Source organism: Podarcis raffonei, chromosome 13, assembly GCF_027172205.1.
Source record: "Podarcis raffonei isolate rPodRaf1 chromosome 13, rPodRaf1.pri, whole genome shotgun sequence".
Taxonomy (NCBI): domain Eukaryota; kingdom Metazoa; phylum Chordata; class Lepidosauria; order Squamata; family Lacertidae; genus Podarcis; species Podarcis raffonei.
In genome coordinates, this window is record NC_070614.1 from 37,463,926 (window position 1) to 37,476,636 (window position 12,711).

General features: G+C 45.3%; 2 protein-coding genes across 6 annotated transcripts in view; one reads left to right on the forward strand and one right to left on the reverse strand.

Moving 5' to 3' along the window:
* Positions 1 to 991: 991 nt before the first annotated feature.
* The window catches only part of LOC128399909 (immunoglobulin superfamily member 1-like), a 270,931-nt gene continuing 259,211 nt past the window's right edge, over positions 992 to 12,711 (reverse strand). For 3 of the 5 annotated variants that reach the window (XM_053361769.1, XM_053361768.1, XM_053361767.1), the window contains exons 4-9: positions 11,606 to 11,890; positions 10,511 to 10,798; positions 6,917 to 7,207; positions 5,377 to 5,655; positions 3,063 to 3,350; positions 992 to 1,976 (exon numbers count right to left, since the gene is read on the reverse strand). In XM_053361769.1, coding sequence (XP_053217744.1) covers positions 1,852 to 1,976; positions 3,063 to 3,350; positions 5,377 to 5,655; positions 6,917 to 7,207; positions 10,511 to 10,798; positions 11,606 to 11,890 — 1,556 coding nt within the window. In that variant the 3' untranslated portion in view covers positions 992 to 1,851. The remainder of the gene's footprint in view (positions 1,977 to 3,062; positions 3,351 to 5,376; positions 5,656 to 6,916; positions 7,208 to 10,510; positions 10,799 to 11,605; positions 11,891 to 12,711) is intronic. The other 2 variants (XM_053361771.1, XM_053361770.1) reach the window with 2 other exon arrangements.
* The window catches only part of LOC128399910 (brain-specific angiogenesis inhibitor 1-associated protein 2-like), a 157,316-nt gene continuing 156,572 nt past the window's right edge, over positions 11,968 to 12,711 (forward strand). Inside the window, exon 1 of the mRNA XM_053361777.1 lies at positions 11,968 to 11,972. The gene's annotated coding sequence lies outside the window, so the exon portion shown is untranslated. The remainder of the gene's footprint in view (positions 11,973 to 12,711) is intronic.

The following is a 12,711-nucleotide window of genomic DNA, read 5'->3' on the forward strand; positions in this document are numbered from 1 at the left end:
GGGGGGGGCGGACCTATTCGCGTAGATAAAAGGGGTGGAGCCTAATTGAGAGCGCATAGTCAGCTCCAGAGCTTCACCCGCCCTACCCTCCCTTTGTTTAATGCTCTTTTATTACAGGTTAACTTCTTTTACAGGTATGCGGACGTTGCTACGGTCTTAGGATGGTTGCTGTTAAGGGACCAGGAAGGAATTTCCCTGCATTGGCAGGTTTCGGCTTCCCCGTAGCAAATGTCACAACATTGGCGGTTTTAGGCCTCGGGCGGAATCCTTTCGTCTATCTTCCCTAAACTGGGGGGAGGGGGCATGATGCCTCCCTCCCCCCCCCCGCGCGCAGCAGCGATCCCAGGGTTCCCTGTCAGAGGGGAGTCACTGGCCATACGCTGAAAGGTTCTCAGTGCACTCCCCAGTGTTGTGGTGAAATGGGGGCAGGCACTCTGCGTAAACAAATGTCTTCCAGAGCCAGCCTACTTCCCAGACAGACCTGATTACCCTGATGTGCCCCAAATTCCCGGCTGGGGACTGGGAGGGATACACGCCCAATGCCTAAGCCAAGGTATTCCTGCGTGTGAAAGTTTAAATAAAGTTGTGGCCAATTTAATCCCATAATTGTCCCAGGTTGTCATGAGTCATTCATTTCTTCCAGGTGGCTCTTGGGTCGGGGGTCTCGGCCTGGGCACGCAATGTGATGATAGAACCGGAAGATCAACCCCTTCCTGAAAATGTGGAGGTAGGGTAGCCTAAGAATAACCCCTGCCTCCAGCAATACATGGGGAGGATTTCATGGACAGGAGCATGAAACTTACCAACATCCCCCACAGTGCTTCCAACCAGTCAGCCGCCATTTTGAAATCCCCACAGTGCTCTGCAATGTTGTTATGTCATGATGTAGCAACATTCTGAGGGACGTTATGTGGAAAAGGCCCTACTGGTGGCCGTTTTATATCACCAAAAATAACCCACAATTCAACAAAGAGACTATACTACCCACTGGTAAAAGGAAATCTTATCTTTATTATAATCTTCATGCACATTTTTTCCATTAAAATGACAGAAAACTGCTAAAAGCAACAGAACAAGAAACACAGAATAAACACATTTCCATAAACAGTGACACCTGTCTTCTGCCTTGGCAATGTGACTGTTTAATTGAATGAAAAGAACACAAAGGTGCTCTTAGCATTAAGATGCAGGGCTGATCAGTTTGAACCTAATGGATTATGAACCAGAAGTTTGACAACATCCTTTTGCTAGAAAGCATAAGTAGAAAAATCATTTCATTTCATGGTTTGAGTGCAGGGCCAAAGGGAGATGAAGTTCACTTCTCGGCATGTCTTACACAGAAACTCATCTGGTATATCTAAGATTTACCAAAGTGGACCCCAAATGTCATACTTCTTGAGAAAAAGCATCTTGTCATCAGGCTGCATACAGTAGCAAAGCCGTGTTTGCTTTGCTTCTCAGCCAACAACTGCAACATCTCTAGGAATGTTGCACATCAAAATCAGGATGCAATTCTGCTGTAATTCAAAATGTATTCTGCTGAAAATATGAAGTGTGCCGACTTTGGTTCCTGGAACTGGTACTTTTAGTGGACTCTGTGGGAGAAAGCAGTAGAAATCTGAGGAAGACCAAGCTCATTGCCCTTGAGGAATCTCAGTGCCTTGTTTGGACCTGGGCCATTGGTGGTAGCATTTTGAGTTTTCAAATAGATATCCTCTGCACAAAAATAATGATGGAGTTGAGAATAATGGAGACCTAGGATATTGTACAACCAATTCATATGCGGTGCCACTGAACTGCACTCCTCTTGTCTTTTGGGATGCAATTGTTAGTAAAGGAAAAGGAAACATATCAGGAGATATTTATCATGTTCCCTCTGAAGTGCTGATTACTGAGAATGATACATGTAAGCAAAAGAAGAATCAGAACTCCTATGGCAAAGCGGATGATGTTGACTTGGGTGCAATTATAGGTATCTGCAATGAGATGAGAAATCAAGATCTGGATTATGAGGTGGCATGTTAAGGATACATTGTTATTTTATTTTATTTAGCATAATTTGTATACTGCTTGATTGCAAAACAAAAAACAAAAAAAACCCCACTAAACTCTCTAATTGATTAACAAATATAATATACACTGAGCAGTTTAATGTGCATAACAACCAACCATTATATATATTCACCAGGCTTCATGAAGAATGTGCATGTAATCTGTCCATGAAGAGGGAATTGAGCACATTTCCCAATCAATATATCTCCAACAGTCCTTGGGGAATGTGCATATAGTGTCTGAATTTTGTACACTCTCTGGTCATTATGGTAAGTCTCCAACAGACCTTGGGGAATCTGCATATGTCGAACGTGTCCAGAGGAGGGCAACCAAAATGGTCAAAGGCCTGGAAATGATGCCTTATGAGGAACGGCTAAGGGAGCTGGGCATTTTTAGCCTGGAGAAGAGGAGGTTAAGGGGTGATATGATAGCCATGTTCAAATATATAAAAGGATGTCACATAGAGGAGGGAGAAAGGTTGTTTTCTGCTGCTCCAGAGAAGCGGACACGGAGCAATGGATCCAAACTACAAGAAAGAAGATTCCACCTAAACATTAGGAAGAACTTCCTGACAGTAAGAGCTGTTCGACAGTGGAATTTGCTGCCAAGGAGTGTGGTGGAGTCTCCTTCTTTGGAGGTCTTTAAGCAGAGGCTTGACAACCATATGTCAGGAGTGCTCTGATGGTGTTTCCTGCTTGGCAGGGGGTTGGACTCGATGGCCCTTGTGGTCTCTTCCAACTCTATGATTCTATGACTGAATTTTGTATATTCTCTGGCCAATGTGCATAATTCCCCCAATAGGAGCTGTTTTCCCCAACCATTAATCTTCCTGTTAGAAAAACCTTTATCTGCTAAATTAACTCGTGTCAGCCTGATGTTAAAGGCCCATAAGAATGCCTCTCTCCACCATAATGTGGAGCCTAATGTGACTGAGACTTGCATGTTTTGAAGCTTCCTGGAATTTTCAATTAAGCTTCAAAGACCTCCTAAACCAAAGCTTGATACGATACCTGATATCAGAATCTCCAGGGAATCACTGGGTGCTGAAATCATAAAAGGCTCTTCTGTGCTTTCATAGATGCAGCTATAGTTGCCTTCATGCTCCCGTGTAAAACTGCTGATGATAAATTCACCCACATAAAAGTGACCATTCATGAGCGTAGGATTTGTGTCTCCAGTCTTGTGAAGAGAGAAGTTCACATCTTCAGAATCAGATTCACACTTGATCTCGACCTGCCCTCCAAGTGCAACACATCCTTCATGTTGGATGGAAATGACAGGTGCGAACAATGGGGAATCTGTGCATAAAAGGAAACAGGAAGTGAGATGTCAACCGCCAAACAATTAGGTCCAGTTCTTGGCCATCAGGAGACGTTGTTCTCTTCTTAGTCATGTAATAGGTTTGTATGCTTCAATATAAATGTTTGGGGGCTAGCTTAAAATCCACAAAGATAGATAGATAGATAGATTAGATAGATAGATAGATAGATAGATAGATAGATAGATAGATGATAGATAGATAGATGATAGATAGATAGATAGATGATAGATAGATAGATAGATAGATAGATAGATAGATAGATAGATGATAGATAGATAGATAGATGATAGATAGATAGATAGATAGATAGATAGATAGATAGATGATAGATAGATATAGATATAACAACAGCATGTTCTCATCACAGAGTATAGATTTAAATGAAGAAGAGCCAAGGAGAATAAAGAGGTCTTTGGTGCTAAAAACACAGCAAGATGGGCCACAGGCAAGCAATTCTGAAGTGAGAATTCCATATGTTCCATGTGTTTGACACCACAGGTTCCACTAATGCCAACTGGGCATCCAATCCAATCTGAAATACAGGACCACAACTCCATGTGCGCATATGATTAAATTGTCATTGAGTGGCAGCCCAATCTAGTCCTTTGGAACCATGACTGGAAAGACATAACACATTTTTCTGTGTATAAGACGACCTTTTTTCTGAATTCTTTTGTGATAAATTGAGGGTCGTCTTATACACAGGTTAATATGCTAAGTAACTGAGGGCTGGTGCTGCGGCGGTAGCAGGGATATGTCAGCAAGGAGGCTGCTTACCCACTCTTCCCAGCTTTGGAAGAGTATTTGGTGAGTGCCAGTATGCGGTGTATTATGGCACCAGTTCCGTCAACCAGAGCAGAGGATTGTCGAAAAGTTGCTCAACAGCTCAGCAAACTTACAAAAGAAGCTCAACAACTCTTGAGGCCTCCCAAAAATAGGGCTTGGCTTATACATGGGGTCGTGTTATACACAGGAAAATATGGTATGTTTAACAGACAAAACTATTTTTCAGTGTAAGGTTAGTTAATAATAATAATAATAATAATAATAATAATAATAATAATAATAATAATTTATTATTTATACTCGACCCATCTGGCTGGGTTTCCCCAGCCACTCCAACCGAATATTAAAAACAATACAGCATCAAACATTAAAAACTTTGCTAAACAGGGCCACCTTCACATGTATTTTAAAAGTAAAATAGTTGCTTATTGCCTTGACATCTGCTGGGAGGGCGCTCCACAGGGCAGGCACCACTACCAAGAAGGGCCTCTGCCTGGTTCCTTGTGGCTTCACTTCTCACAGCGAGGGAACCACCAGAAGGCCGTAGGCGCTGGAGGTGGAGACACTCCTTCAGGTATACAGGGCTTTAAAGGTCAGCACCAACACTTTGAATTGTGCTTGGAAACATACTGGGAGCCAATGCAGATCTCTCAGGACCGGTATTATATGGTCCCGGCGGCCACTCCCAGTCACCAGTCTAGCTGCCACATTCTGAATTAATTGCAGTTTCTGAGTCACTTTCAAAGGTAGCCCCACACAGAGCGCATTGCAGTAGTCCAAGCGGGAGATAACTAGAGCATGCACCACTCTGGCGAGACAGTCCGCAGGAAGGTAGGGTCTTAGCCTGTGTACCAGATGGAGCTGGTAGACAGCCGCCCTGGACACAGAATTAACCTGCGTCTCCATGGACAGCTGCAAGTCCAAAATGACTCCCAGGCTGCACACCTGGTCCTTAGTTCCTATGAGGTCTGCCTGTCAGCAAAAAAGGACTTACTTCTCAGTAAATGTGCATGGGATTGTACTGGCAGACTTTGAGGTGGGTGTTGCTGGTACTTCTCTGCTGTTTCAGCCCTTTCTCACCCTCTCCATGCCTTCTGCTTAACATGAACAACAGCTCACATTCTCCCCTGGTAGACTGTTTATCACATGTAACTAAACCCAGGTAAAGTTGACTTTCCCCCAGAGATAGCATAACATGAGAAAACTCTTTATGTTACCTAAGATCAGCAGTTTCACTATTTCACTAGAGACTGAAAAGACTTCTGATATACTGTTGCATTTGCAGCTGTATCCTACTGCATCATCTCTGCTCAGGTTGCTGATGATAAGGTGTGCGCCATCCAAATTGTTCTTCAACAGCTGTGGTACAAAATTCTCTCTATGCCTATAAAATTTGAATCGCACACCTTGGCCTTGGCAATTGAGGGTCACATTTCCCCCCAGAGGAAGTGGCCCTCTAGGACTCAGGGAGATGGTGGGTCTGGCTAGGTCTGGATCTGCAATTGAGAAAAGGTTGTGAGTCAGATGCTGGAGCTGCAACTAGCCTTTTTCCAAACAGATGTTAGTTTGTGAAGTAGCAGAGATAACAGTTCACACATCATCTCAAATAATCCACCATTAACATATATGAAGTTTTTCCATCTGATTCACCTTAACTCTACTGAGATTGCTTTTTTGTCCCCATTTCCTTGTATACAGGATCCAGCCTCAGGACCCCCAAATTACCTGTGTGTACGCTGGAACTTAGCCTAGGGTTTTGCCAAAGATGCCTCAAGTTCAAGAGTTTGGAAATATTTTTAATAGTAGTGGTAGTAGTAGTGGTAATAATAATAATAATAATTTGGATTGCTGACCCACCCTTCATTTTAAGATCCAGGGCAAGTTACAACAATATTACGTGTGTGTGTGTGTGTGTGTGTGTGTGTGTGTGTGTCTGTGTCTGTGTAAACAATGAGGGTTTTTTGTTTTAAAAGGAATACCTCATTGTGCTCCCAAATGCTTTCCCCACTGGAGAACCTCCACTATTAGAGACAGTATATCTTGGAGAACCAGTGGTGAGAGCTGCTGCTGCTGCTGCTGCTGCACTCAGCTCCTTCTTTTGGGCTTCCCACAGTCATCTGGTGGCAACTATGAGAACAGGTTGCTGCACTAGATGGGCCACTGGCCTGATCCAGCGAGGCTTTTCAGGGAATTCAAGCTGTTGTGTTGCAAACTTCCTGTTATATTTTGTGTTATATTTATATTACTGTTTTAGATGTGTTGTAAGTTGCCTGGAGACCTTCATGTAACAAGCAACAAAGTAGTAGCAGTGGTGGTGGTAATAAAATAATTAATAATAGTAGTAATAATAATTTCTAATGTTCTCATATACCCTCAAGTAAAGGATTCACATGGTTCTATGGCTGCCCTGTACAAATAGCCTCATCACAGTTTGCCACAACTAACTCTTCCTCTTTGGCAATCACTCATAGCTGAGTAAGATTGTCTTCCGTAAACACAGTTTTAACAAGGAGTCCGTAAGTGACTGTGGAGGCCAATTCTGTATCCACACGTCCTTCCACAGTGGGGACATTGGTTTCCGGACGGGTGCTGATCATGGTGTGGATTTGCCAAGCGTACCTTCCTCTTAGCATGTTTCTCCCACCCAGCAGTCATAGCTGCAGCTAAAATTCAATTAATTTTTAAAAAGAAACCAACCAAAGATGAATGGAACTTTGGGTTGGGAAGCAGATGCATGCAAAACCAGATATTTTTTACCTGTTAGCTGTAACTCCACCTCATCGCTGGGTTCTGAGATGGCAAAGCAGTCTGGCAGGGTGCTGTATGTGCAGCTGTAATATCCCGAGTGCTCCCAGCTTGCGTTGCTGATGGAGAACTTGGCAACAGTTCCATTGTTTTGGATGAGCTGAACAGGCTTCGCAACTCCATACTTTTGGAAATAGAACCTGACAGCAGTGGCATTGCTTCTGCAATCAATCGTCACATTACTTCCTAGGGTGACCTCTTCATCGTGGCTCAGGGTGATGCTTGGTTTGGGTAATCTGTGATCTAGGTAATAATAATAATAATAATAAATTTTATTTATACCCCGCCCTCCCCAGCCAAGGCCGGGCTCAGGGCGGCTAACAACCAATAATAAAAACAAGTTGAATGAATACCACTTAAAAACAAGATTAAAATGCAACATTAAGTGAAGAGATTATACCCCACCCTTCTGACCAAGGATCCACAAAGGAGTGCACTCATCCTTCAAGAAAAAAAGTCAATTCTTCTACCCGTAAAACTGCTTGGATGACAAAGAAGGAGAAATGGCTGGCATATTATTCACATTGTTACATAATAATTTGTGTGTCTCTCTCCCCCCGCCCCCCAGCAATTGCCAACAGAGTCTTCTCTGGGCACACTAAAGGTTGAGTGTTACACCTGAGCAGTTTCTCTTAAAGCTATGAGAGAAGTTTTGGCAGTCGATGGTGCATTTAGCCTTAACTAAGCAGCCATCTGGGATGCGGGTTGGGATGTGGTCTAAACCACAGAGCCTAGGGCTTGCCGATCAGCAGGTGAGCTCCCGTTGCTCGGTCCCAGCTCCTGCCAACCTAGCAGTCCGAAAGCATGCCAAAGTGCAAGTAAATAAATAGGTACCACTCTGGTGGGAAGGTAAACGGTGTTTCCATGCGCTGCTCTGGTTCACCAGAAGCGGCTTAGTCATGCTGGCCACATGACCAAACGCCAGCTCCCTTGGCCTATAGAGTGAGATGAGCTCTGCAGCCCCAGAGTTGTCCACAAATGGATCTAACAGTCAGGGGTACCTTTACCTTTTAAGTAGCCATCTACAAATGTACTCGCCAAGGACACCATGGGTGACTGTTCCTCTCTGCATTGGCACGCAGTAAATCAATAGATAACATGGGCTGCAGACAGCCTTTAAAGCAGTGGCATAGCGTGGGTTGCAGCACCCAGGGAAAGGAAAGTATTGCGCTCCCTAACCAGCACATCCATGTGGCGCTGCTTCTGCGGCTGGACAAAGCTGTGGAACAGCAGCCAGATATGCCTGCGCTCCTCCTCAAGCTGGGGTGCCATCACCACCACCATCGCGAGTCTTGCCATCCACTGACCTCCCCTGCCAGGGACACTGTGCAGCCGAGGGATGACCAAGGGCCCATCGTCCCTCAGTTCCTGCTTGGCGTGCAGGTCAGGTGAAGTGGGTGAGCAGGACGGGGGAGCCTTTAGTTGGAGAGGCAGCTACAGAGGTGCGCCTCTAAAATATTTGCACCTGGAGCAATCACCTCGATAGCTCCTCATGCTACCCCTCTGCTTTAAAGTGGAAGCTTGGGGACCTGTGGCCCTTCAGGTGCTACTGGACTGCATTTCCCATCATCCCGGACCTTTGGCCATGCTGATGTGAGTTGGAGTCCAACAACTTTTGGAGACAAAGAGATTCCCCAAAACTGTCTTTGTGTGATGGCCTGGGAATCTGATTCAGAGGCTGAACCTGAGGAATCCCAGCCTGCATAGGAGTCCCCGCCTCCAGGCCGGCTGAGCCAGGGCAGGGGCTTGAACCTGAAGGGCGCTCACCTGTGCCGGATCCTCAGGAACAGACACCAGCTGAATCCGCTCTGGCTCTGGAGGTGATCAAGGACCCATTGCCTGCAGGTGCTCCTCTCCGAGCCCTGTCAGGGGAAGGTGAAGTTGCCTCTGGGTCCAGTAACCCTCCAGCCTCTCCTGAGCTGCAGAGGCTCAGGGCAAAGAGGCGGAGGGAACTAAGTTCTCACAGGAGGAGTGCTCGCCTCCAGGCCAGGAAAGGCGAGTCACCTGTGGACCGGGGCCGCCCTATGCCTCAGAGGAGATAAAGGCCAGCCCGCCCAGTCCCAGGTTGCGGGAGCAACATCGTTGGTTACCTGTTCTTGCCGGCACCCTGTCCTGCTTTCTGCTAGAGATCCCGACCACACCCGACTCCCTGCCTTGGACCCCGCTTCAGCCTCGGACCGGACATGGACCATGCCGCACGTTAATGCCCCCCCCCCCGGGACCAGCACACTTTGGCATTGCCGTACTGGCTGTTTCTTTTGTGGCCAGGGAGAACTAAATTGGGATCCCTTTGGCCCACCCTTGATTGGACTCAGAGTTGAGCAAGGAGATAGATGGGCTTGGATTTTCCTCATTCAGCTTTCCTGGACTATGAGCACACAGGGTACACAATCAGAATGTGTGTCATTTTTGGTGGGGAGGCAGAGGAATGAGGAGGGGAAGGGGACAATGATGTTTGGTGGAATGCTAATTTATAAGCTCAGCCTATCAGGCAGAATGCATGCGGTGGGGGGTAATTATGTGGGTTCTCAGGGGAGGATGGCTTGGCCTGTGCAAGTGTGCCTGAGTGTGGGGTTTTTCCTTCACCATCCTGGACTAGGCACAATTTGGATTTGGCGGCACAGAAATGTGGTTTATAGAATAACGATTGTACAGGATCTCACTACCCATCTTGATTGATTGATTGATTGATCATTTAATTTCTATACAGTGGTACCTCAGGTTAAGTACTTAATTCGTTCCGGAGGTCCATACTTAACCTGAAACTGTTCTTAACCTGAAGCACCACTTTAGCTAATGGGGCCTCCTGCTGCCGCTGCACCGCCAGACCACGATTTCTGTTCTCATCCTGAAGCAAAGTTCTTAACCCAAGGTAATATTTCGGGGTTAGTGGAGTCTGTAACCTGAAGCGTATGTAACCTGAAGTGTATGTAACCCAAGGTACCACTGTACCACTTAATACATTTAAAATATCTGTAAACTGTGCATGGAAAACTAAAGCCAGGACAAACAAAACAAAATATTACAAAAATACAGTTACTATACATATAAAAGTGTTATATTAATACATAGTTACTAATATATATAAATCAGTATCAATTCATTTTCCTTCTAAAACAAGCTCCCTCTCAGCCTCTGGGCTCTCATCCAGGGTCCAAGAAACTCTCAGCTCACCCACAAAGGTCTCGCAATGAGAAGAGTTGCTGGAAACAGAGGGCATCACCCCAGTTCCTCACTCTAGACTTGCTTTTTATGGGCAGGTACTTCCTCAAGCTGCCCACAGCTGTGTCCCATTCAGCTGCACCTTCTTCACCCAGTTCCAGGTACAGCAGGTTTGTTGAGTTTCCCAGGGAGGTCCAAAGGATGGGAAGAGAGTGCCCCCATCCATTCACAGCTCTTTATTCACTCTCTATCCTCTCCTCCTCCTCCTCCTCCAGCTGCTTATACCTGACTTCAAGTAATTAATTAATTAATTAACAAACTAACAATTCAAGGACAATGAGAAGCTACAGGGAGCCAGAAAGGGGCAAGTTAGATGTTACACACCTGTTGCTGGAAGTTGCAAGGGGGAACTGTGGCATGAGTGCAAGAAAAGATTTGATTGAGGTATATAGCTGCACCTGTAGCTCCCTTTGTCCTCCCAGCTGATGTTCAGGGAAAGCTCTCCCTCATTTGACTTTGGGCTTGTGAGAAACCTTGGTTTTGGGTCTCCAGCTTTATGGAGAAAAAACTTTGCAGATCTTTCTTCAGTTTTACACTGGATGGTGACTGAGTGGCCCAGGGAAACAAACGAACTGGGGTAGATGGAGATGACAGGTATGGGTAACTTGGGATCTGTATACAGAAAGAAGGAAAGCAGAAATGAGATCACAACCATCTTAAGATGGTTCCAGTCCTCAGTCGCAGGCCAGAGAGGTGCATTTGGGATATTGCACTTCCCTCTGCTGTACAGTTATAACTTCGCTCAGAAAACATACAGGAATCATTAATTTATATTCATTTTAGCCCAAACTATCAAGGGAAGAAAGAAAGAAAGAACGTTTAAAACAAAAGATTTCACATCCCTGCTGTAATGGGTAGAAATTTGCCTTTTTTGAAAGTGTAACCACTTGGTTTCAACTACCCCTTGTCATCTGCTTCAATGTATCTTAATTGGGTGAGCTAGAGGCATCAGTAGACCCTGAAATGCTGGTTTTGCATTGGAAATTTTGGGGAATAAAATGTGTTTCCCAATGATGCACTTTGGCCAAAATCACCTGTCATTGCACAAATCCACAGCTCCAACCAAATAAATCACATTGATTGCTATCACACCTTTCCCATCCGTTTGCCCAGCATATGCCGCTCTCAAGACTCCCAAACTACCAAGTCCCAAATGAGTGTCAGGGTATAGCCTAGAACTTTGCCAAAGTAGTTTTAACTTCATTGTAATGGAAATATTTTGAGAAACTTCTTTCTTGCTTTTTCTGATGAAAGAACTAGGTCCTCGAGAAATGCTACTGCTGGTTTATCCTCCCAGCTGCCCTGAATGGATAGCCTCCTAGTGCTTGGCTACTAGACATTCTGCAGACATTAAAAATTTTTTTTGAAATGGATCCATATGGTGAGAGGTGGAGAGAGAGGGGGGGGGAGATTCCTTACCTTCTAGCAGCAACTCCACAGGATCACTAGGCTCTGAGATAACAAAGGGTTCTGATTCAGAGCTATAACGGCACCTGTAACCTCCTCCATCTGCCTGGCTAATGTTGCTGATTGTGTAGCTGCCCCTAGTCCCATTGGTCTCCATGTGCTTATGATCCATCTGGTCTTCATCCTTTTGGAGGTAGAAACCTGCAATTGGACTTTGGGACTGGCATTGGATAGTTGCATTTTTTTCAATGGCGCTCATCCCAATGGGGCTTATTGTGGGTTTGGGTAGGCTAGGGTCTGTTGAAAGGAAGAGACAGGGCTGTGGTCATTCCCCTCCTGCAGTGGAAATGCAGAAAACAATTGTATTTCAAGGAGTTAGGTGACATGTCCCTTTCCCTTTAACATCCCCAGTTGGATTCTTGTGTTTTACACATCTGTCGGGAGTTTCTTCTGTGTTGCAAGTGCTGGCTGGATGCCGGCTGCAGGTAGTGGGAGACTCTCAGCCGCTCTGTATTCATCATGAGTAATACCAGGTGCACTTGATTACATCAAGGCAGGCTATAAAAGCCATAGGTGGGAAGGGCCCAGGGAGCTTCTACCCAGATCAAAGGACCTGATGCTGGGAGACCAACGGTCGGGGTCTTTCTCCTGCTGGTCTGCTTGGGGCTCTGGGTAGCTGAAGGGGAGATTGGGTAGGCCCTGTCAGGTATGTTTTATTTTATGCTTTGTATGCCTGCTGTTTATTTGTTAATAAAACTGTTTTGATTCCCCTTCCACCTCCTCATTCCTTTTGTCCTGATATCCTTGGAAAGAACTGCGGTATTTGGCAGCACACCTCCCAGTTCTGCACTTTCTGTCACTGGAGTGAAAAAGAGGGCAACACCATTTAAATGTCCCTGAGCTTCACAGGTATCCACCCAAGCTGAACCAAGGATCTGCTAGTTTAAAATCGCCACGGTTTTGAAGTCCAGGAAGCAAACAAACATGGGCTGCCAAAATAGAAAGGTCTATATGTTGGTCCACAAGGTGGGGGGAAACACATTCAGAAACCATATTGGGCAAGAATCTTTATTAGGCCAATCAAAATGTCACAAAGGGGTGTGGAAGATTTTGGGTTC